The sequence below is a fragment of the Elephas maximus genome, chromosome X, assembly GCF_024166365.1.
Source record: "Elephas maximus indicus isolate mEleMax1 chromosome X, mEleMax1 primary haplotype, whole genome shotgun sequence".
NCBI lineage: Eukaryota > Metazoa > Chordata > Mammalia > Proboscidea > Elephantidae > Elephas > Elephas maximus.
The window spans coordinates 154444317-154469146 of record NC_064846.1 but is presented as its reverse complement, the minus strand read 5'-3'; the positions used below and the strand labels follow the sequence as shown (position 1 = coordinate 154469146).

Sequence of the window (24830 nt, the reverse complement as noted above, 5' to 3'; positions counted from 1 at the left end):
TGAGCCCTGAGTTCTGGTTCACTCTTAGGAAGACAAAGAATACCCAACACAGTGTAAACACAAAATTCTGTCCAAAGATGGTGGTGATGGTGGTGAAGCATGAATAGGGTCCTATGTTGGGGTGTGGGGGGGCATGGAAGAATGTCAGTGATCTTACATTTAATCCTTTCCAATGGTAGTGGAAAGGAGCCCTGGCAGCACAGTGGTTAAGTGCTGGGATGCTAAACAAAAGGTCAGCAGTTCCAACCCACCAGCTGCTCTGCAGGAGAAAGATGTGGCAGTCTGCTTCTATAAAGATTTACAGCCTTGGAAACCCTATGGAACAATTCTATTCTGTCTCATAGGGTTGCTATGAGTCCGAATCTACTCAATGGCAACGAGTTTAATGGTAGTTGTGGTGGTGGCAGGATTTGAAGTAGTCAGTGACTTTAAAACTGATCCTGGCTAATGGCTGTGGGGAAACCCTGGTGACATAGTGGTTAAGTGCTACAACTGTTAACCAAAAGGTCAGTAGTTCGAATCCACCAGGTGCTATTGGGGCAGTTCTACTCTGTCCTGTAGGGTCACTATGAGTCAGGGATCTACTCGACTTTTAATGGCGGTGGGGGGGGGGCATCAAACAGACCCAGTGACCTAACATTTAATCCTGTCCAAATGTGTTGGGGGTGGGGGATGGGTAGACAGTAGGGAGGTGGGAGTGGTGGTGGGTAGAGGGGGTTGGTCCTGTCCAATGGTGGTAGAGAGCCCTGGTGGTGCAGTGGTTAAGCGTTTGGCCGCTAACTAAGAGGTCAGCAGTTTAAACCCACCAGTTGCTCCTTGTAAACCCTATGGGGCAGTTCTACTCTGTCCTATAAGGTTGCTATGAGTTAGAATCGACTAAACGGCAATGGGTTTGGTTTTGGTTTTTTTTTTTAATGGTGGTGGGGGGGCATGACACAGTGTTAGTGACCTAAGAATTTGTCCTGTCCAATGGTGGTGGGGGGGGGGCAGGGTACAGAGTTGGTGACCTAAGAATTGCTCCTGTCCAACGGTGGTGGTGCTGGGGCAGAGCACGGAGTCAGTGATGTAAGAATTGGTCCTGCCCAATGGTGGGGGGGGGGAGGGCAGGGCACAGAGTCAGTGACCTAAGAATTAGGTTCTGTCCAATGGCGGGGAGGGGCAGAACACAGAGCCAGTGACCTAAGAATTGGTTCTATCCAATGGTGGTGGGGGGAGGGTGAGGCACGAGACAGAGTCACTGACCTAAGAATTGATCCTGTTCAATGGTGGTGGAGGGGGCAGGACACAGACTCAGTGACCTAAGATTTGGTCCTGTCCAATGGTGACATGAAGGCATGGAATAGTCAGTGAGTTTACATTTAATTCTGTCCAGAGGTGGTGGTAGAAGTGAAGGGGCATGAAAAAGCCAATATAATTCAGTAATAAATGGACCACAAAAATCGAAGTGTCAAGATGCAGCTAAGACCTTGAAGTGCAACAGTCGGCCGGCGTAGGAAGAACTCCCGAAAGAGTTGCCTCGGCTTGCGAAGGGCCTAGTGCGGCGCGTAGGCATCGATTCCGGGCGTGGGCTCCCGGCCTCCTCTCGGGCCCCCTGCACCTCGGCCACCTTTCGCCCACGGAGGACCTAGCCGAGGGTGCGGCTGGAGGCGGCTACACTTGCAGGGCAGAGTACAGGGGCAAGGAGCAAGACGCCGGAGGCGCTGCGCACCGCGGCCCGGAAAGCGGCGACGGCCAACCAGCGGCGAGCGAGTACAACCCCGCGCCCCGAGCGCCCTCGCTCCCTCGCGCACTGCGTACGTGCGAAGGCCGGCTCCGCCCCCGGGGCGGGGTCTGGGGAAGCCGCGAGCGGCCGGCCGCGGCCCCGAGCTGGTGCGGCGGCTGCACCCGCGGTGCCGAGGCCGAGGCGGAGGCCGGGGTGCGCGCCTGGCGGACGTGCTTGACCCGCGCGGCTCGGCTGCGCCGGCCCTTGTGGCAGGCCGGGGGTCTCGGCGGGTCTGCGCGGCGCTCCAGCCAGGATGCGGTTGTTCCGGTGGCTGCTGAAGCAGCCGGTGCCCAAGCAGATCGAGCGCTACTCCCGCTTCTCGCCGTCGCCGCTCTCCATCAAGCAGTTCCTGGACTTTGGTGAGTGCCAGCCGGGCCCCCGCGGCTTCGGGGCTCTCGGGCAAGCCAGCCGGGGCGCGGGGCCTCCGCCGATCCCGCAGGCTCGGTGCAAAGGCCGTGGGAAACGCGGGCGGGGCTGGGGATGCCCGGCGGCGCGGAGAGACAGGCCTGGCACCCTCACAGCGACCGGGGGCCAACCAGAAGAACCAGAAGGTGCGTCCGAGGACCCTCATCTCAGGCGGGACTCCCCAAACCATCGTCACTGGCTTAAGATCTACCTGACACAAACATGACTACCGTTAAAACTTCAGAGGAAAATGGGAATGATGATGGCTGTTTCATGTATTCGTACTTCGATATTTTTGGTTGGGTAAGAGCTGTTTAGAAACAACTTGAGGCCGAAGAAATTATGCAATGGCATTTTGCCCCTTTTCTGAGGTGCCTGCTGTGCCTGAGTGGTGGGACTCGAACTGTTGTCTTCATGACGTTATGGGAATGCAGTTAGAGTCCTGGACTGCCAGCGCCTTAGATGCTGGGTAGAGCCGACGTGTGGGCACGTAGCGTCAGAGCAGGGGCTGATACCACCTCGGCCTGGGTGTCAGCACCTTTTGTCATGCCTCTCTTTTTGTGTACCTCGCACCTTCACCTTGTTGGGTAGGCTGGTGGGCAGCTCCCATGGATTGAGGTGGGAGTGCAGAAGACCCAGGTCCCCTGAGGCCTAGCTGAGATAGGAATAGGTTCCACCACTCCATGTTCAAACTGGATCATATTTCTCCTAGTGGTGCCTTTTGAGCCATGGGTTGAACGCTCGCAGTGCCGAATGCGAGGGAGTTGGTTGTGAAACACCCATAAAACAAAAGTGGGCATCCAGGTATCAGAATGGAACTCGACTTCCCTGAAGGAAAATTAAATCGATCTGCAAAGATGTTCTAAGCTCTCAGAAAATAACGGGTGTATGTTTGATTCGGAGACCCTGGTGCCATAGTGGTTAAGTGCTACGGCCGCTAACCAAAGGGTCAGCAGTTCGAATCCGCCAGGCGCTCCCTGGAAACTTTATGGGGCAGTTCTACTCTGCCCTGTAGGGTCGCTATGAGTCGGAATCGACTCGACGGCACTGGGTTTGGTTTTGGTTTTTCATGTTTGATTAAGGAGCCCTGGTGGCGAAGTGGTTAAGCGTTGGGCTGCTAACCAAATCTCAGCAGTTGGAATCCACCAGCTGCTCCTTGGAAACCCTATGGGGCAATTCTACTCTGTCCTATAGGGTCACTGTGAGTCTGAATCAACTCCACAGCCAACAGTTTTTTGGGTTTTTTTTTTTAATGTTTAATTAAAGGACCCCTGGGGGTGCAGTGGCTAAGCGCGCAGCTGCTAACCAAAAGGTCAGTGGTTCGAAGCCACCAGCCGCTCTGTGGGAGAAAGATGTGGCAGTCTGCTTCCATAAAGATTACAGCCTTGGAAATCATATGAGGCAGTTCTACTCTGTCCTCTAGAGTCACTGTGAGGTGGAATCCACTCAGTGGCACCGGGTTTGGTTTGGTTTTATGTTTAAGGAATTTTATGTAAATATCAAAGGAGGGTGTCAGCTGGGCATAAAAACTAAAGTGCAGAGTAGGTAGAATGTTCCGGGAGGACCTGATATGCACAATGCGATGTTGTCCACACCTAAAACAAGTTGGGATGGGAAGAGAGAAATAGATTAAATTTGAGACCGGATTAAATTTCAGAACACTAATTTGCCAAAGGATGATGATAAAAATCAAAGTTCAGTAAGATGTTGATCTTTGCATCTTAAACTTCACCCCCAAAAGCTCTTCAGTAGTTTTATTATCCCATTCCTGGCCACTTGTGAGAATTTTATCAGTTTGAGGCAACTCCTGGCTTCAGAGTTCAGAAAGAAAATGTTGATGTTGCTATAAATGGACATATTTTCCATCTCTAATTTATGGTTTTAGAGAAGAATCTGATGGTACCAACCTTTCATAGGGTAAACTGAGACAGGCTAAATCACACTAAAAGGAACAAAAGGAATTCAGAAACTCCCAACTCCTTCCTCCCACCCTTAAAGTTGAAGTGATGGTTCTAATAGTTTGGCTGAATTTTCAGTTGATTTATTTCTATAGCAGCTAATGTCTGTCCATGTTAATAGGTGTCTTGGCAAGGATGTTATTTGAGTGGAAAACCACAGTAGAGGTTAGTGTTACCATGGAAAACCTATGGGACCTGTAACTGGAAACAAATATTCTAATTCAGACTCTGTTCTAACTCTCTGTGTGACCTTGGACAAGTGACTTAACCACACTGGGGTTCATTTTCTTCATTAATAAAATGTGTGGATTGTCTCAGGTAATCTCTAAAGTACAGTTCCAAAATGAAATGATTGTAATTTCAAAGAAAAAAAGATGAGCTTTTTGGAAAAGAAAAAAAAAAAAAGAAACTAAATCTTTGATAGATATTTTCCATAAAACACTTATGACCTATTTGGATAGGAGTGGAGAGATACAGTAATCTAGGATAATGGGAGAAGCATATGTTTTTTCCTTATAGGGAAGCTCACAGAAGCATTATATATAATTTAGTGGAATTTGCTGGAAATCACAGGCCTAGCTTGTAACACCCAGAGAGGAATCAGATGGCAATCAGCCTGTCTTTAATGGCATGACAACTAAAAGAAGGGAGTTGTCATGTGAAGACCATCTCTACCTCTACTCTTCTCTGAGTTCTTCCATCTCTTGAGAGAAGTTCTATTTTGGCGAGTGATGTGGAACTTTGAGAATTTTGAATGGATGTGAGAATATTTTTAAGGTGAGGAAGAAGAAGAGTAAAGAGACTGTATGCCCATGTATGGTTGTAGAAGAGGAGCCCTGGTGGTACAGTGGTTAAAGTACTCAGCTGCTGACCTAAAGGCTGGCAGTTCAAACCCACCAGATGGCAGTGGGTTTGGTTTTTTTGGTATGGTTGTAGAAAATGGCAAGGGAGGGCCAACTCAGATGTTTAAAGGACCAGATGGGGTGCAGCAAATGAGTACATGAAACCAGTCAGGTGGGGACTGTGGCAAAGTCCCACTCCTCAGCTGCAGCTGATTAGCACAAATTCATCCTACAGGTAGTCTCCGACTTGCAACATATCAAAGTTATGATGAACTGCACTTACGACCGTCTTTTTTTAAATTTTTTGTACATCTTATCGTTAGTAAGATGTACAACATACAATGTTGTAGTATGTGGAAGGACCATACAGACAGCTGTCGTTAATTTTCTAACTAGAAATGCAATCCCCATTCCCAGGGGTAATCGAGATGACCCAGAACCTTCCACAAGTGGGGTTCTTACTGCAGTTGACAAAATGCCAACGTTGTCCTTTTTTTTACAGACATGTGTTTTTTTTAAATGTGCATATGTATTAAAGTATATGTTTGTATGTAATATTTCCAACCCCCAAAGACAAAGATTGGACTTACAAAGATAAAATTAAAGCCATTACCACTGAGTCAATTCTAAATCATAGCGACCCTATAGGAAAGAGTAGAACTTCCTTGCAGGGTTTCCAAGGAGCGGCTGGTAGATTTGAACTGCCAACCTTTTGGTTAGCAGCCAAGCCCTTAAACACTGCTCCACCAGGGCTCTGAAAAAGGCAATAATAAGGAAAACTAAAAAAAAAAAAAAAAGGTATTCAACTTACGTTGGAGTCGTCGGAATGGAACCCTGTTGTAAATTGGGGACTACGTATATTTTCAGGATGTGTGACTTAAGCAAAATGGATGGATGGACCACGTTGGCTCACAGGCTGCTACCTTGGGCACTTTACAAAAGAGACATAAATTTTTTGACTAGAGTAAAAGTAGTTAAAGGATCAGCGAAAAGATATACATAGAGTTTTATGCTTACAGTATTTGTTATAACCATGTCAACGAATTGTAGTTTCTGTAGCCACTGAAATAGCTTTATTATGCTAATGGTATCCCACAGAAGTAAATAAGATCATTTTCCTTGTTTGAGAGTGAAAACTAAAACTGGTTGTTACTTCAGAAGCAGTGATTCTATTTTAAAGCAGGGTTTCTCAACCTCAGCACTATCGATATTATGGGCTGGATAATTCTTAGTTGCTGGGGGCTGTCCTGTGTGTTGTATGACGTTTAACAGCATCCCTGGCCTCTTCCCACTAGATGCCAGTAGCACACCCCTACCTTCGAGTTGTGACAACCGAACATGTTTCCAGACATTGCCAAATATCCCTTGAGGGGACAAAATCACCCGCTGTTGAGAATCATTGTTTTAAAGCATTTAGATCAGTGATTTTCATGCCTGGGCCCTAGCCCGCAAATTTCTGATGTAAATGGTCAAGGGTTGGGGTGCATGGCCTTGGTGTTTTTAGAGGATCCCCAGGTTATTTTAAAGCATAAGCAGGGTTGAGAATCCTTACTCAGGTAAGGAGCTTCTGAGTCTAGAGTACCCTCCTCTTTCTGTGTATAGTATTTCTCTGTGCCTTTAATAAAACAGTCTCTTGGATTCAATCCTTACTTGAAATATATCCTTCCACACTGTCATTGTCAGTTGCCACTGAGTCAGTTCCAACTCATGTGACCCCATGGGTGCAGAGTGGAACTGAGCTCAGTGGGGTTTTCAAGGCTGTCACCTTTCAGAAGCAGTTCACCAGGCCTTTCTTCCTAGGTGTCTCTGGGTAGGTTTGAACCGCCAACCTTTCTGTTGGTAGCCCAGTGCTTAACTATTTGCGCCACGAGGGGACTCCATCCCCACACTGTTAGGGAATAGCAAGTGTTCTAAATGGATTATGACTTTATAATGGTGATAGTGCATTCCAAAGGGTGGGCAACTTTTTTTTTAGTCAGTTTTTTAAAATCTGAGATTATAGTTTCATGGTTCAAAATTCAAAAGGTACAAAAGGACATAGAATAAAAAAGCTGCTTCCTGCTTCTGTCCACGAGCCTCCCCTTTTTTATGTAAACAGCAGCTTACAATTTTGTCTGTACCTTGCTTTTTAAACGTAATACTTTAGAGAGCTTTCCACATCTGTACCTACAGAACTTCCTTTTTTTTTTTTTATGGTTTCTGAGAATTTGGTTATGTGGACGTACTGTAATTTATTAGCCAATTCCCTATTGATGGATAGTGGGCTCTTTCTAATCTTTGCTATGACAACTAGTGCTACAGTGAATTATTGGGTGCATTTTAATTTCATGCATGTGTGAGTGTATCTGTAGGACAATTTCCTAAACATAGGATTACTGCATCAAAGGGTATGTGCCTTTGCAATTTTCATAAACGTTGTCAAATTGCTTTCCATAGAGGCTGCCTGTTTACCCTCTCACTGGAAGTTTTTGAGAGTGCCTGTTTTCCTCCACTTTCACCAACACTGTTGTCAGACTTTTGGTAGGTGAGAAATAGTGTTGACATAGAATTTTTTCTCTTTGGGTAAACATTTTTTTTAATTTAGCTTTTTATTATGGAAAAATTTTGAATATATACGGAAGTAGAGAAAATAGTATAATGAACTACTAACCGCCCCCCCCCAAAAAAAACCAAACCCATTGCCATTGAGTTGATTCCGACTCATAGCAACCCTAGAGGACAGAATAGAACTGCCCCATGGGGTTTCCAAGGAGCAGCTCGTAGAGTCGAACTGCCGACCTCTGGGTTAGCAGCTAAGCTCTTAACCACTGCGCCACCAGGGCTCTGAGTTTGAAGACTAGAAGCCAAATATTCAGAATTAAAGGAGAAAAGAACAATTAGTTTAGGTAAAGATATATTGGTTTATTACAGGTTGATCAATATTTCAATTTAAAGAGAGAATTGGCTTTGGGGGCCTTTAAGATCTGATAGGAGTCCCTGGGTGGTGTGTGGATGTGTGTATGTGCAATCTTTGTTAGGTTTCCTTATCAATGTTATGCTGGTTTCAGAAAAAAAAATTTTTTTCTGTGCTAAGACCAGTTTATTTTTTGACTCCTCTGTTCTGTAAAGGTTTGGTAGAATCCCCCATGAAACCTTTTAAGCCTTGTGTTTTTTTGGTAAAACTGTTCTTTGACAACTTTCTCTATTCTGTAGTATTGATCTGTATAGATTTTCTATCTCTTCTAGAGTCTGTTTTGATGTATTTTTCTAGAAAATTACCCTAATCATCAAGGTTAAGTCAATTTGTATAGCAGAGACAGTAGTCTCTTATCAGTCTTCATTTCCTCTGTGGTTGTTTCCCCTTTATTTCTTAGTTTTGCGTTTCTGGTCCTCCTTTCTTTTTTGATTAGGGTTAGCTGATGGATTTATTTATTAGTTTTTAACTTTTGTTCTCTAGTTCATTGTCTACTTTTATTTTACTAATTCCTGCTGACACCCTCAGGTTTATTTTGTTGATTCCCTCCCCCGCAAGGTTTTGAATTGGATACTTCATTTCTTTTTTGTTGTTTATTTCAGTATTTAGGGCTCTAGTTACTCCTCCCAACACTGTTCTAGCAGCTCATGTGCAGTGTTTGATCCTCCCTCCACCCCAGCTCTTCTGCCTCTTCAGATTTGTATTCTAATATGAGCTAAGAGTGGTCTGATTTTTTAAATTTCGAGTGTAGGTGCTTTGTGTGTTTTAATTGACATGAATAGTCAGGGTTTGTTGCATTGTGATCAGAAAAGTTGTCTGAATTGTTATTATTTTTTAATTGGTTGATGGTTTCTTTGACCATTTCCTGTGCATGTTCCTTGGGCAGCTAAAAAGAAGGATGTGCTTTCTCCTCAGGTTACAGAGTTTGATATATCAAATTACCGTATTAATGATGTTATTTAGGCTTTTTTTTATACCTTTACTTTTTTTATATCCACTTAATTAGTCGTGCCTTAGAGAAGTTCAAGTCTCCTAATCATATGAGTCAGCCCCTGGGTGGTGCAAATGGTGAAGTCCTCGAAGTACTAACTGAAAGGTTGGCAGTTCAAACCCACCCAGAGGCACCTCAGAAGATAGGCCTGGCAATCTGCTCCCTAAAGGTCACAGCCTTGAAAACCCTACTCTGCACACATGGAGTCACCATGAGTCAGAATTGACTATGCAGCAGCTAACAACAATAGTGTGACTCGATTTCTCCATTTATCTCCTATTAAAAACAAACACCAAACCCACTGCTGTGGAGTGGATTCTGACTCACAGCGACCCTCTAGGACAGAGTAGAACTGCCCCGTAGGGTTTTTGAGGCTGCCACCTTTGACAAAAGCAAACTGCCACATCTTTCTCCCCCAGAGTGGCTGGTGGCCAAGTGCTTAACCATTTTGCCACCAGGGCTCCTTTCGTAAAATACAGACTAGATTTAAGAGACTTAGTCCAAAAAAAAAGGTAGAATGCCTTAATACTTTTTTATATTGATTACGTGTTGAAATGATATTTTCTATATGTTTGGTTAAATAAAATATTGTCAAAGTGAATTTCAGCTGCTTTTTATATTAACGTGGCTACTAGAAAATTTAAAATTACATATGTGGCTTGCATTAAATTTCTGTAGGATGTGCAGTTTTAAATACTATTTCCCTACTGGGAGCAGTGGGGAGCCCTGGTGGCGTAGTGGTTAAGAGCTTGGCTGCTAACCAAAAGGTCAGCAGTTCACACCCGCCAACCATGCCTTGGAAACCCCGTGGGGCAGTTCTGCTCTGTCCTATAGGGTTGCTATGAGTCGGATTCGACGTGATGGCAGTGGGTTTGGGGTTTATTTATTGTTTATTTTTTGGAGCAATGGGAACATTTCACCATTTAGAAGAAACATTTATGATTTGTTTTTATGTCTTACTATAACTTGTACCTGTCTAGCTCCATTTTTTTTTCCTGTAAATCTGTTACTCAGGATTTTTGGAGCAATGTATTGACTTTGAATGGCAGTGAATGTATTCTGGTTCCTTGTATATTTGCAAAATTTTGAATTGTCTCTTCAACAGTTGTGACGAATTGAAAGTTCTCTTCGTGATATAAGGCAAGGAGCATTTGGACTATTAGGAGGTAAAGATAGAACCTTGTGAATGTTGAATGAGTTGATAGGCAGTGATGCCTATTTTCATTTGGACTTGCTTTTCATCTTTCAGGCTCAGCCTCTCCAATTCTGGTCCCTGCATTAGCCACTTTTATCCCCTCCCTGCAGACTGTCTTCTGGCTGGCTTTATGTCCCAGTTACTTTGCGCTTGTCCTTTGCTCAGCTGCACTTGTATTAATGATATTTGGTCCTGCCTCCTTGTATTTTATTTTATTCTGAATTGTCTCTTTCCAGAGGTGAGTGCTTGCCTCTTCTTTGTAACTCCCCCAGCTTCCTCAGCTTAGTCTGAGGCTCTTTGCACAGAATGGGTGCCCCACAGATGTTGAGAACTGACAGCATGCTTGATTGATTCCACGTAAAGCTCATTAAGCACTGTATCATTTTAATTTAATGTCCCCACATTTACATATAGCCTCTTCCAAACAGAACCACCAGCAAGCATGTTGTCTGACAACCATGCCTTCTTTTCACAGAACCTCATATTTTGATTTCTACCATAGTCACACTGGCTCTGTGAACCTCAGAGCCTTTAGCATTTAGAAGGCAGCAGCCAGTTTCCCTGGTTTTACTATTTTTGAGGCTTAAGGGCCCAGCTGCCTTCTGTTTTCCTTTAGAAAGTATCTTAGGATTCCAGTATATACTGAGATGTTGACTTTGGTTCTGCATGATTGCACATCACAAAGTCTCAGTTTTTTGAAAGTCATCTTTCTTCCTGGAGTCGGGCTACCACTGGGAAGAGCAGTGATTTTGTTCCTGGAGAAGATGAAAAGATTTTTTTTAACTGATAGGAAAAAGATGAAAACTATCGCATTCTTTTTCCAAGTGTGTTTATTTTGAACTTTTACATATGTACATGACACACCTTTTCTGTAAGCAGTAAGGTTTTTCTACTGTTAGGCGTTACCAAAAATTGTACTAACCAATTTGAAGACTACCAAAACCCCGTTACTGTCAAGTTGATTCCAACTCATAGCGACCCTGTATCTCAAAAGAGATTGACTCAAGATACGGCCTAATCTTGTAGGTTGAGTCCTGTCTCATTGACATAACTGCCTCTAATCCTGCCTCATTAACATCATCCAAAAAAACCAAACCCATTGCCGCCAAGTCAATTCTGACTCATAGTGACCCTGTAGGACAAAGTAGAACTGCCTCGTACTGTTTCCAAGGAGCACCTGGTGGATTCAAACTGCTGACCTTTTGGTTAGCAGCCATAGCTCTTAACCACTATGCCACCAGCGTTTCCATTATAGACGTTAGGATTTACAGCACGTAGGGAAATCACATCAGATCACAAAATGGTAGACAACCTCGCAATACTGGTAATCATGGCCTAGCCAAGTTGACACACATTTTAAGGGGACTCAGCTCAATCCATAACACTGACCTGTTGATGGCTGGAGAGTTCTCACCCATTAAACTTTTGGGAAATTGATCAGACTGTTGGCAAGATTTGGGAAACCGTGGTTTTGTTACTAGGTGAAATCGGAAAATGTCACTCCTTTTCGTTTTTCTTTATGTTATACGAGCATTCAGTTATTTTACTTCTGTGGTAATCTGATTTCAGAGTTGGGCAGATCCTTTATCTTGGGAATACTGTGATCTAAGACAGGACCCCTGGTGGCGCAGTGGTTAAAGTGCTCAGCTGCCAACCAAAAGGTTGGCGGTTGGAAGCCACCAGCTGCTCCGTGGGAGAAAGATGTGGCAGTCAGCTTCTGTAAAGATTTGTAGCCTCAGAAACCCTGTGGGGCAGTTCTACTCTGTCCTGTTGGGTTGCTGTGAGTCAGAATCGACTCCATGGCAATGGTTTTTTTTTTCTTTTTTGTGGTCTAAGACACGTTGTCAAACTGTAGTCATAGGGCCAGCTGACTGTTTTGGTAAATAAAGTTTTAGTGGAACACAGCCACACCTATTCATTTACTGTTGTCTGTGGCTTCTGCGGCTCTAGGACAGCAAGCTTGAGTTGTTACGCAGATTGTACAGCCTGCAGAGTCTGAAATGTAACTTTCTGGACTTTTACAGAAGAAGTTTGTCGACCCCTGATCTAAGATATTTTTATTCCCTGTTTAAAGAAGTGAGCAGTGATTAATCCTGATTTGTATTTAAATGTTAAAACTGTTTCTCCTCTGTGCTACTAATGCTATACCTTGGTTATCTGAAGTGTGACTTTTGGGGTAGCTAAGACTTTTCCCAGAGGGCAGTAATGGTCCAGCGATAGAATTCTCGCCTTCCATGCCGGAGACCCAGGTTCAATTCCCAGCTAGTGCACCTCATGCGTAGCCACCGTCAGTCTGTCAGTGCAGGTTTGCGTGTTGCCATGATGCTAAACGGGTTTTAGTGGAGCTTCCAAACTAAGATGCACTAGGAAAAAGGCCTGGTGATCTATTTCTGAAAAGCAGCCATTGAAAACCCTGTGGATCACAACGGTCTGATCATAGTCGATTGTAGGGATGGCATGGGACCAGGCAGGATTTCGTTCTGTTGTCATAGGTTCACCATGAGTGGGGGCCGACTCCCTGGCAGCTAACAAGAGCAACAAGACTTTTCCAGGTAATAGGTGGTTTACCCAAGGATACAGGTAGTTCTTGACTTACGGCGTGTTCGAGTTGTGACCAACTGTTTTTGTTTTGTACATCTTATTTTTTATGGTTAGTAATGTGTACTACAACAATGCTGCAGCGTCTAATTTGCTGGTATTATTCTCAGATGTTCATTCATAGATCTTCATTGTTATCACTTACTGTTCAAAACACTGCCGTATAGCAGGCAATAATGAAAACTTAAAAAAAAGTATTCAACTTATGTCAGAACCGACTTAAGACGGTGTCATGGATTGAATTGTGTCCCCCCAAAAATGTGTGTATCAACTTCGTTAGGCCATGATTCCCAGTATTGTGTGGTTGTCTTCCATTTTGTAATTGTAATTTTATTTTAAGAGGATTAGGGTGGGATTGTAACACCACCCTTACTCAGGTCACCTCCCTGATCCAAGGTAAAGGGAGTTTCCCTGGGGTGGGGCCTGGACTACCTTTTATCTCTCAAGAAATAAAAGGAAAGGGAAGCAAGCAGAGAGTGGGGGACCTCATACCACCAACAAAACAGCACCAGGAGCTGAGCATGTCCTTTGGACCTGAAGTTCCTGTATCTGAGAAGCTCCTTGACCAGGGAAAGATTGAGGACAAAGACCTTCCTCCAGAGCCAACAGAGAGAGAAAGCCTTCCCCTGGAGCCGACACCCTGAATGTGGACTTTTAGCCCACTTTACTGTGAGGAAATAAATTTCTCTTTGTTAAAGCCATCCACTTGTATTTCTGTTATAGCAGCACTAGATGACTAAAACAGACGGAGTCGTTGGAAAAGAACCCTGTCCTAAGTCCAGGACTACCTGTATATGTCCCTGAGTGAATTACCAAGTGAAAGGCTTTGAGGGATTTTATAGCTTTAATTTCCAGAGCTATCAGCAAAGTTTAAGTATACCCGTTTCTCCACAACCCTGCCAAAATGAGGTTTTATGATTTTAATTGTATAATAGGTATCATAGAAGCTGAAAGCTTGTGCTGTTTTTCCATGTAGGTTTATTCTCTCTGCATTCTGTTGTGTGTAAAGTGCCTTTGATCACTTAGTAACAGAATCCAAAGTTTAAATATTTGTATGACTTCTTCTGTGCATTTTGCATATTAAGCTATTGTGCTTTGTAAATATTGCCTCCGGATTTTGCCCCCTTCTTTGGTAAAGTAATTATCAAAGTGTACTTTTAAAATCATTTGGAAAGACCCCCATTGCTGTAGGGTCGATTCTGACTCTTAGCGACCCTATAGGACAGAGTTGAGCTGCCCCATAGGGTTTCCAAGGAGCACCTGGTGGATTCAAACCGTTGACCTCTTGGTTAGCAGCTGTAGCTCTTAACCACTACGCCACCAGGGATTCCTTGGAAAGACTAGCACCTATAATTTTACAATCCATCTTTTGTTGTAGCCCTTCCAGTTTCTGCCCATATATATACATATGTTAACATCATATATTGGTTTCCTTTTTATTTAGTCCACAGTCTGATTTTTTATATACCGAATATTACATATCTTATTTGCAGTACTGTCTTTTATCATAGTCAGATTTATCACTTATAGTAGATGTCATGGATTGAATTGTGTCCCCCCCAAAATATGTGTCAACTTGGCTAGGCCATGATTTCCAGTATTGTGTGGTTGTCCTCCATTTTGTAATCTGATTATCCTCCATTTTGTGACGTGTTTTAAATCCTAGCCTCTAAGGCTGTGGTTATGGTCCCATTTGGGAGTGAGCTGTCTGTTATGTTAATAAGGCAGGATTGTTGTTGGGTGCTGTCCAGTCAATTCCGACTCATAATGACCCTATAGAACTGCTGCACAGGGTTTCCAAGGAGTGGCTGGTAGATTCGAACTACCGATCTTTTGGTTAATAGCTGTAGCTCTTTACCGTTGTACCACCAGGGCTCCAAAGCATGTTAATGAGGATTAGGGTGGGATAGAACACCCTTACTCAGATCACAGCCCTGACCTGATGTAAGGGGGTTTTCCCCAGGGTGTGGCCTGCATCACGTTTTATCTTACAAGAGATGAAAGGAGAGAGAAACAAGCAGAAAGTGAGGGACCTACTACCACCAAGAAAGGACAGCTAGGAGTGGACCCAGGATCCCTGTGCTGAGAACCTCCTAGATCTAGGGGAAGAGTGATGCCAGTACACACAGAAATCTCCAAGGGATACTGAACCCACAGATGTTTAAAGGAGAAAAGGACCTTTCCCCAGGGCTGACAGAGAGAGAAAGCCTTCCTGTAGAGCCGGTGCCATGAATTTGGACTTCCAGCCTCCTAAACTGTGAGAGAATAAATTTGTGTTTGTTAAAGCGATCCTCTTGTGGTATTCCTGTTATAGCAGCACTAGATAACTAAGACAGTAGAGTTTGTGAATTATTAAATCTATCTGGAATTTATTGCCATTTCTGATGTGAGATTTGTAGCTAACTCATTTTTGCTCTGTTCTGTCCAGTTGCACAACAACAATTCACAACAACTGTTATTAAGACCTCAACTTTTTCTCTGTTGTTGTTTCTGGGCTTATCATACATAAAGTTCACAGAGAGAGTAGTTTGTTACAAGTTTGTAGACTTTATCCAACTGGACAACTTTTCTGATTATAAGTAAACATCATATGTTAACTTTTACCTGTTATTTATGTTGAAATTTGGTGAGGGAACTTCCTTATTACCTTAAATTAGAAAAACAAAACAAAACTTTCCTTTTCTTGTGCAATTATTCTTTTTGATAAATTGGTCAACTTACATAAAATGTGCTAAGGAGACTGTGGATGGGTTACCTGGTGTTTGCAGGCTTCCTGCCGTTGTCATGTAAGTTGTGAAATCATTGAAGCACCTTCAGTTAGCCAATTTCACTTTTATGCCAGGGAGAACTAACTTACCACCATATTTCCCTTTGTGGCAGAGCTGGATTTGACTGTCACCCATGGTGGGTCTCGTTTATATCCCTCAAGGAGAATGCCTTTCCTGGTCAGTGTCTCATTTATACTGAGATTATACCTTCTGCCATACATGAATGGCAGAACTTTACAGGAAACTATTAAGTTTATATGGGTTGATGTTTATATTCCCTCTAATTGACTTTTTTTAATTGACTACTCAGGGTTCTAACTTGGTAATATGTTACTTCCCTAAGCAGCGCCCAAGCAGTCACTATTTTATTTTCATTCTTAGAGTTGATCTGTGATGCCTGCCAGTCAACTGTTTGAGTTGTACCAGTGTTGCTTTCTTACTTACTAGGGCATGGAGGTCAGTACAGAGTAGTCTCACTACTGCAAATAAATTATTGAATATATCTCTTATAATATTTTCTCAGACCATGAAGTTAAATATTTCCCCATGTGTTGTTAGCCAGATTGGGGCCCTTTGAAATTTGTAATATACGTATCTTTTCCCAAAAATCATGACATTTTTATAGACCATATTCGGCTTCTTCTATCTGAACCCTTTCTTGGATCTGTTCTAATAGAGTGCAAATGTTTCCTTAAGCTTGGTAGCAGATATTTCTTAATACCTGACTTTGTACTTTGTATAAGTTTGGTTAAATTCTCCTCTTGATTCCAAGTTTAAATAGAAAGCAAAGTGTAATTGCTTTGCTACTATTCCTATCCTGATCATGTAGTGTGCTCATGTGGGCGCTTTGCTTGTAATAAGCCCCTCTGAGAGGAAGGTGCTTGGCTCACGATGAGTCTCCTATTCCCTAGAAACTGACGCTCCTACCCAGGGCTACTGCTTCTTTGGTTAGTGCTCTTTGCGCTTTCTCCCCCATCTCTTTTCTAGCCTACGTACTCATATTCCTCCTTCTTTAACCTGAAGTGGCCTTCGGTAAAGCTGTTCAAGAAGAAACTAAAATGAACTAAATGGAAACTACAAAAGATTCAGTAGACTCACCTATCATTTACTGAGTACTTACCAACTCTTGCTATAAAATATGGTACTACTTAATTCTCACAGCAATCACGTCCATTTTATAAGTTAGGAAGCTTAGGTGTGGAGCAGGTAAAAAAAATCACCCACGCATACTGGAGGAGGTAGAGCCAGGTCTCTGACCACTTGATATTCCTACCACTACCATAGCTGAGAAAGTAGGTATTGGATTGGATGCCATGTGTGAACAAAACAAACTGGAGTTGAGGATTGACAAGGGCACTGTCACTGCTCGTTAAGACTTTCCACATCCTGAGGTGTGGTCTTGCGGTTCTTTTCCTTCATGAATTCGTTCAGCAGTTTTTATCATCCCCATTTAGGAGCATCTAAAAGAGAATTTTTTTTTTTTAAAGAGAAAGGAGAAAAAAAATATGTTGGTAATGTGGAAAAGTCTCTTACAGACTATGACAATGTTTGTGGTCAGTTTCCTAAGAGACGAATAAAACAGAGATGGAAACTAAAATAAATGGGTAAATAGAAAAGTTTTGTATGCTTAGTAGCCACTGTCTAAGGAGTTCCGTGATTCATTTTCCTCCATAGAATTTCCTATGATTACATGCTAGTCACTGGTTCTCAGCCCTGCCTGCTCATGATAATCTTCTGGGAAGCTCCTAAAAACAATGACATCTGTACCTGACACAAGCCAGTCTCTGGGAGTGGGGCCTAGGCACTGGTATTTTCTAGTTACTCAGGTGGTGATGTGCTTCTACAGTGAAGAACCATTGTGTTAGATCTGGAAAAAAAATTTTTTTCCCCAAACACAAGAGATATGAACCACATTAGGGGATAGAATTCATGAGATGCTGAAGGTACCACGTAAGTAGTTTTGAGTCCATCAGCATTAGTTGAATGTCCTGGATTTGGAATGAAGTGGAAACTGAGGAGCACTGGATTTGGTCAAGGCATAGTCACTGCCTTTGAGGAGCTTATAGATAAGTAAGAAGCTTGGACAAATGCATAAATGTATATTTGCTAGCCAGACTTTATGACTCCTGTGAGTTTGTGATATGCTTTCCTGCTGTCCCTCCCTCTCCCTTAAAGGGTTTTGTAATAGGTATGGTTTCTTTAAGGTGGTTTCTGGGAATGTGTAAAGTGTTAACCCAATTGTCCTTCATCCAGAATGTCTTCAGAGTCTTTCTGAATGGAAAGCACAAACAGAAGAACAAATGTAATTGTGTGTACTCTTGTTCTTGGTTTCTAGCTCCTAGCAGCACTCTCCAGAGTGGTTCCAGAAGTTACATTATTAGGCAAGGTTGCTATAGGTAAGTAGCTAAAGTGTAGAGCCACAAAACAAAACCTTATCCCATTAGGTTCATTCAGTGGGAGTTTGAGCTTAGAGTCACCTGTCCAACCTCCCCAACTTTACACATGAGAAAATAGAGGCCCCAAGGAATGAAGAGACTGTCCAAACCATCAGCTCGTTGTTGGCATACATCTTGGCTGCCGCTTCCAAAGTGAGCCAGAAATTATTCTTTCTAGGAGGTGGAGGGAACTTAAATTTGTGTACCGCTGTATTCCGGACTTAATACTAGAAGTTAGCTGTAGTTCTCACTACATCCATTTCATGGGTGCTTCCATTTCATGGATGAAGAAGCGAAAGCCTAGATGGTTTAAATATCTTGCCCAAGCGAAGTTAGGGACAAAACCATGGTTAAAATTGAGGAAGGTTGACCTTTAAAATCTATGCTGTTTTCAGTTCAGTGTAATATATCATTATGCAGTTCTTTATAGCAAACAGTCTCTATTACTAATGCTGAGCTTTTGTCTATGTTTGTTCTGTTAGACAATCAGGAAATTACATAAGCTAATGCTCATCTAGTCTTAAAATTTCAGAACTATTAGGTTGATACCCACTGCATTTACTTCAACGTTAAAAAAGATGGTCCTTCGTGTCTAGAGTTTATCTAATCCTCAGATGGTGAGAGAAACCATTATTCTCGGACTAGCGCAGAGTGAAACCTCAGAGTGTTCTTATTCTAATGGCCAGTACTTGTTAGTCTGTCTTATTACCTCTGGGAATATGAGAAGTAGTATGGACTTGTATTCACGTCTTAATTTCTGGTGCCTACCAGCAATGTGAGCTTGGGCAAATCACTTCATCTCATTGTGCTTCAGTGTCCTGATCTATAAACTTGAGATGATAGCATCTGCTCAGAGGGTTGTTTCAATGATGAATTTGAGAATGTACAACACACTGCATGGCACAAGCTCAGTAAATGTTGGTCATGGTTTTATTATGGGAAGTTAGTGACACAGCACTTCTTGGATGAAATCAGCTTCCTGCTATAAGAAGAGAAGCTAGGTAGGGGGCTCTTAACCTTGAACTTAATGATCTTAAAAGTTTGTTGGCCGAAGGTCTTGAACTATATAAATTGATTATTTTTGCAAGAAACATAGCACCTTCAGCTCATTTGTGCTTTGAACATGACTGGCTTTGGACTCCATTCACTTTAATGGTTAACTAAACATTTTGTCTCTATTAACCTCAAAGACTGGTAGAATGTGGCTTTTACTTAACTGTTGCTGCTTCCGTGACAACGAGGCATCCTGTAACTCACCAATCTGTACTTAGGACTGGATCCCAGTCCCCCTTCTGGAATTAGGTTGACATGAATCTGAGCGACGACCTTGACTATGACTGTTATTTGCATGATCTAGCTGGTCAAAGCTCTGTTTTTGATGTCAGCTCTCAACACATCCATACCTCTTCTTTCCATTTTCTGGCCTGACACACTGTGGAATGTTTGACCCCTGGTGGATCTCTTTTTAAATTCAGCCACAAGTTTTTCCAAACGAAGAAAAACTCAAATTTATCAGGCAGTGAAATGCTGCTTCTGGACATGAAGTAAAACAAACCCTTTGAAACTATAAATGAAACTAAAAAAATAAGTGATTCTTTTGAAGTCCATTCACAATAACTTGGTAGCTCTGTAGTTACACTTCAAGTTGTTCTTTTGAAGGACTATTTAATTAGTCACTGTTTAGCCCTGGTAAATGCAAGCATTAATTACTCAGGATTCCAAAATTCAGTGTTTTCAAAAGATTAAAATCATAAACAACTGGAGGGAAAAAGTCAAAGAGCTACCCTAAAATAATATTCTCTCAATTATAATATTTTTACCATTTTAACATGGTTAATGGTAAAAATAAATTGCAAACTCATTTAATTTTTAGAAAAAGTAGAATTATCAGAATGAGCTACTCATTCTGTTGGATTTTGGTGGCTTGCTAGTAATTTCTCCATTTATTGCTCTCCTTTTCCAGTCCCTGACCCCATTACTACCACCCGCAAACCACCCTCCACCAAGTGCTAAAGCTGAAAGATGTGGGCAAAGCTAGCCTTCAAGTAACGCACATTAAGAGTCTACATTTTAGGCAGCGTAGCCTCTATTGATAGAAGAGAGTACAAGATATGCCCACAACCTTCTGCTTTAATTATAAGATACTTATTATCAGGTGGCTTCATTAACCAAAGAATTAGTTACTTTTTCTGCCTTCTGTCATTTAGTCCAAAAGAGGATTAAAGACTCACCAGAAATACAGGCCACTATGAAAACTAGGTATAAAGGATCACAAGTCTGGGTGATTCTGAAGGCTGATCAAATGCTCCTTACCCGTGGCCCTCTGTGGTCGCTCCTCAGGGAGGGCTGCCTGAAACCGAAAGTCATTTGTATTTCTGTTTATGAATAGACCAGAACATGCCTCTTATGTCTAGTGAGTGTAAAGCTGTACAGAACCTTTCTAGAGAACCTTTTGCAAATATAGTAATTGCCTTCAACTTTTCAGTGACAGGGCCAAGTATGAAAAACAAACAGAAGACAGAAAAGAATTGAAGGGCCCTCAAATTAGGAAGAAAAACTAAAAAAAAATACACATGAGTGCATTTAAGCCAGTGCCTTATTTGCATTTGCCTGAGTTGGAATTTTCCAAGCCCCCTCACACGCTCCCTTTTTGTCTTCTTGTCTGCTGAACTGGAACTAGAGAAAAATTTAATTTAAACCGAATATCTGGCATTAATGCATAGGATAAAATACTTTCAACCTATAAGAAATGAGGAAAGCCACAGAAAGGTTAAAATATCAGGCATTTCATATTTATTTTTAGGCTCTCTAATTAACTAAAAAAGACTTATCCCCTGCTTTCACTGATGTATAATTAAGGTATCTGAGTACAAAGAATTTGTCCCTAAAGCTAAATTAGAATGTAGGAGACAAAAAAAAAAAAAAGGAAAATTTCCCAGCTATTCTTTTTTAAAAAAATACAAACTTCTGAAAGCATTATCTCTTCTTCCAGTAAATAATTGAGAAGTTACTATATGTGAGGCACAATAATAAGGGCTGTGGGGGATATGGAGACAGATAAAATCAAGTTTCTTTTCACACTTTTTTAAATAAAAAGTTGATAATCCAAGAAGGCTAGAATAAAATGCTTCCCAAAACTTGGCCTTGGCTATCTGAAACTAGGCCTCATAGTTGAGTTTTCCAGTGGGTGCATCAAGCCCTTTTATCTTAAACTGTTAGATGGTAGGGACACAGCATACTTTGCTCCAATTATGAGAATCACGAAGTGAGTGCAGATGTCTGTACTGATCGAGAAGGCACTCATGCACTCAGATCTTACCAAGTATCAGAACTATTTGATCTTGTACTACATGGCCTCGGGCTCTTCTGCTTTGTTATCCTCATCGTTAGTAGTGATTGCTACTTAACGGGAGTAGTAATTGCTACTTAATGGGCTCTTTCTTCCCAGCTTTAAGAATGTGATAATGTTAAATGTTAAGCACATTTTAATCTTCACCCCAACCTCTATGAAGAAGGTACTATCATTCTTATAGATGGCTACACTGGGGCATAGAAGTGATAAGAAACTTACCCAAGTTCATAAAGCTTGTAAGTGCTTGAGTCGAAATTCAAACCCAAGTGTGTCTAACTCTAGCACTTGATCTGGTCATTACCATCCAACAGGACCACAATCCTTACTCTGAATTCTGAAGGCCAAAAAGCTCTAAAAACGAATTTCTAAGTATGGTGCCAAAACGAAGCCCGTGGCAAAAACCTGGACTTGAACTGGCTTGTGGTCTTTATCCTACTTAATGTGAATGTTGATATACAGTAAGTCCCTGAGTTAAGAACATCCGAGGGATACTTAAGGACTGTCATAAAGCCTATTGAAAATTTGAGTTAAATACAGTGGTTTGTAATAACAATTACAGGCACTACTTTGTGATGCTTATGAAAGCATTGCTTGGTTTCAGTGGTTCTTCCCCCCGCCATCTAAACTGTTTTAAGAACTGCTTTTCTAATTTTTTTTTACAGTACTGTATACCTACACACATAAACACACACTGATTCTCTCTCGGTAGTACAGTACTGTATGTAGTTATTATTACTGTATTATCATTACTGTATTATTATGTTTAAGATGTTTTAGAGTGTTTGGAAGTATTTCTTAAGTGTTTTATATGCATACCAAAAAATCAAACCCATTGCTGTCGAGTCGATTCCGACTCATAGCGACCCTCTAGGACAGAGTAGAACTGCCCCATAGGGTTTCCGAGGAGTGCCTGGTGGATTTGAACTGCTGACCTTTTGGTTAGCAGCTGCAGCACTTAACCACTATGTCACCAGCGTTTACTTTATATGCATAGAAAGGTAAAAATACATAACTGTATGCTAAGACAAAAATTTGACTGACACTAAAAAGAACCATATGTACCTGTTCCAACTTACCTACAAATTCAACTTAAAGACAGACTCAGGAACAATCTTGTTCGTAACCCAGGGACTACCTGTATTTCACTCCAGATATATTGTGTTTATATAATATATGGAGCTCTGGTGGCGTAGTGGTTAAGAGCTTGGCTGCTAACCAAAAGGTCTGCAGTTTGAATCCGTCAGCCACTCCTTGGAAACCCAGTGGGGCAGTTCTACTCTGTCCTATAGGGTCGCTATGAGTCAGAATCCACGCGGCGGCAATGGGTTTGGTTTGGTTTTGGTTTATATTATATATATATATATATATATATACACAGATATATATACACCTTTTTACCTTCCTGAAATCTGAAAATCTTTAAATTCTGAAACGGCCTAGCCCCATGAGTTTCAGGAAGGAAACAGTGGACCTGGCACTTGCCATCTTGCCCCTGCAAGCCAGTTGTTACTTTTCATGGTTCTCCTTCACCCTACCCCCAGGCTTCTGGTTTGCTGCTTCTGATATGCTGTGTACTTGGAAATTGGAAACATGTGAATTTTAACTCCCCCCAGAACTCAAGATAACTTTTTTAAAATCATGACTTCATACTGATACTCCCAGTTGCAATTCAACACCACAGGGTTCTTCTGCTTCTTCTTGTTCTTTAACTCCCTTCTCCCACAGTGAGAACCTTCAACATTTGTGCTTTAGAATTTTTTTTTCTTTTGTATTTAAGCAGGATACAAAGTCTTTCTCCTGGTATGGGAAGATCTCAAAGTATCATTTAAATTGGACAATAGGTCCTTCATTTTATAATGGGACTCACTATGAGATTCTTTTTCAATATCAACATTTTTAGTGCATTTAAAATGATTCTATCTATAAAAATTATATATATGGAACTTTTTAGGAATAATGTATTTTATCTGAAGCAAAATCACCATAGTAATTTTAAATGTTAATAGTCTAAGGCCAAATGAAAGCACCTAGAGTAAATGTTGAAAGGTCATTGCTGGAGATTATGTCCTTCCCCGCTTCCTGGGAGTGGGGATTTTGTGGGTTAAAAGTATTCATCACAGTGAAGGTGCTAAGAGGAAAAAGTGAAAGACAAGAATCATCGATTAGTTAAAGGTTTACCGCAGGCCTTCAGCGTACTCACTTAGAATGAGGAATGGATTGTTTAACCAGTTATCCTGACTTTTTTGAAAATGGTGAAGAGGGGGTTAAAGGTCAGTAGGAGAGAAAGTTTCTGCAGGTAACTTTCGAGAGTGGTTTCCTTTACTTCAAGTCTTACTCGGTGGTGAGAGGAAAGGAATAAACCAGAACTTGGCTGGAAGTGTTAGAAAATCTGATTTATTTCTAAAACTTTGAATTTACTGCCTTAAAAAAAAAATTTTTTTTTTTATCACAGGTGGAAGAATAAGGCAGGTTTACCCACAGGGCTTCAGACCTATTTGGGTCTGGCTAGAACCCCTGCTGAGAATTTGCATTTCTAAGAAGTTCCCAGGCAATGAGGCTAATGCTGCTTGGCTAGGGACCAATTCTGAGGACCACTAGTAGAGCAGTGGGTCTCAGAATTTTTTAAGAGTCACCTGGCGATCTTGTTAAACTGTAGGTTCTGATTCAGTATATCTGGGGTAGAATTGCAAATTCTCAGCAGACTTTCGAATCAGAACAAACCATTCGAAGGTCTGGTTTAGAGGAGGAAATTGTTAGATGAACCGTGCTGCCCCCTCTCTGGGCTGGCCCTGCCCCAGTGTTGCCCGTTTCAGAACAATGTTCACGGAATATGGAGCATCAAGAAGGTCTATCCAATGCAAAGGAGATGGGATGGACCCCTAAGTATCATGGAGTGCAGAAGAAGGACTACTAATGTATATTGAACACTTGCTCTGTGTCAGGCTCCATATAGGTTTCCACGTTTAGCGTTTACAAAAACTGTTTAAAGTTTTATATTCATTTTACAGATAAGGCAACTGAAACTCAGGAGGTAAAGAAGGTTACGAAAGATCTCACGACTCCAAAATGGAGAAAATGGTCCTGGAACACAATTCTGATCCCGAAACTCGTGTCCTTTCTGCCACGTCCTCAGCCATTATCAGGTTTAAAGCAGGGCTGGGGATTGAGGGACTAGATTAGTTCTAGAATTATTCTATTCACATGGCAATAGGGAAAGAGGCTTGGGTTTCTCCTTTTAGGTGGCCAGGTACCTTTTTTTTTTTTAATGAGCTTCAAGTGAACGTTTACAAATCAAGTCAGTCTGTCACATATAAATTTATATACACCTTACTCCATACTCCCACTTGCTCTCCCCCTAATGAGTCAGCCCTTCCAGTCTCTCCTTTCATGACAATTTTGCCAGCTTCCAACCCTCCCTACACTTCCATCCCCCCTCCAGAGAGGAGATGCCAACACAGTCTCAAGTGTCCACCTGATACAAATAGCTCACTCTTCATCAGCGTCTCTCTCCTACCCACTGTCCAGTCCCTTCCGTGTCTGCTGAGTTGTCTTCGGGAATGGTTCCTGCCCT

General features: G+C 42.0%; 1 protein-coding gene across 1 annotated transcript in view; it reads left to right on the top strand.

Annotated features, from left to right (window-relative positions):
* Positions 1-1843: 1843 nt before the first annotated feature.
* The window catches only part of PDK3 (pyruvate dehydrogenase kinase 3), a 73856-nt gene continuing 50869 nt past the window's right edge, over positions 1844-24830 (top strand). Inside the window, exon 1 of the mRNA XM_049871801.1 lies at positions 1844-2121. Coding sequence (XP_049727758.1) covers positions 2016-2121 — 106 coding nt within the window. The 5' untranslated portion in view covers positions 1844-2015. The remainder of the gene's footprint in view (positions 2122-24830) is intronic.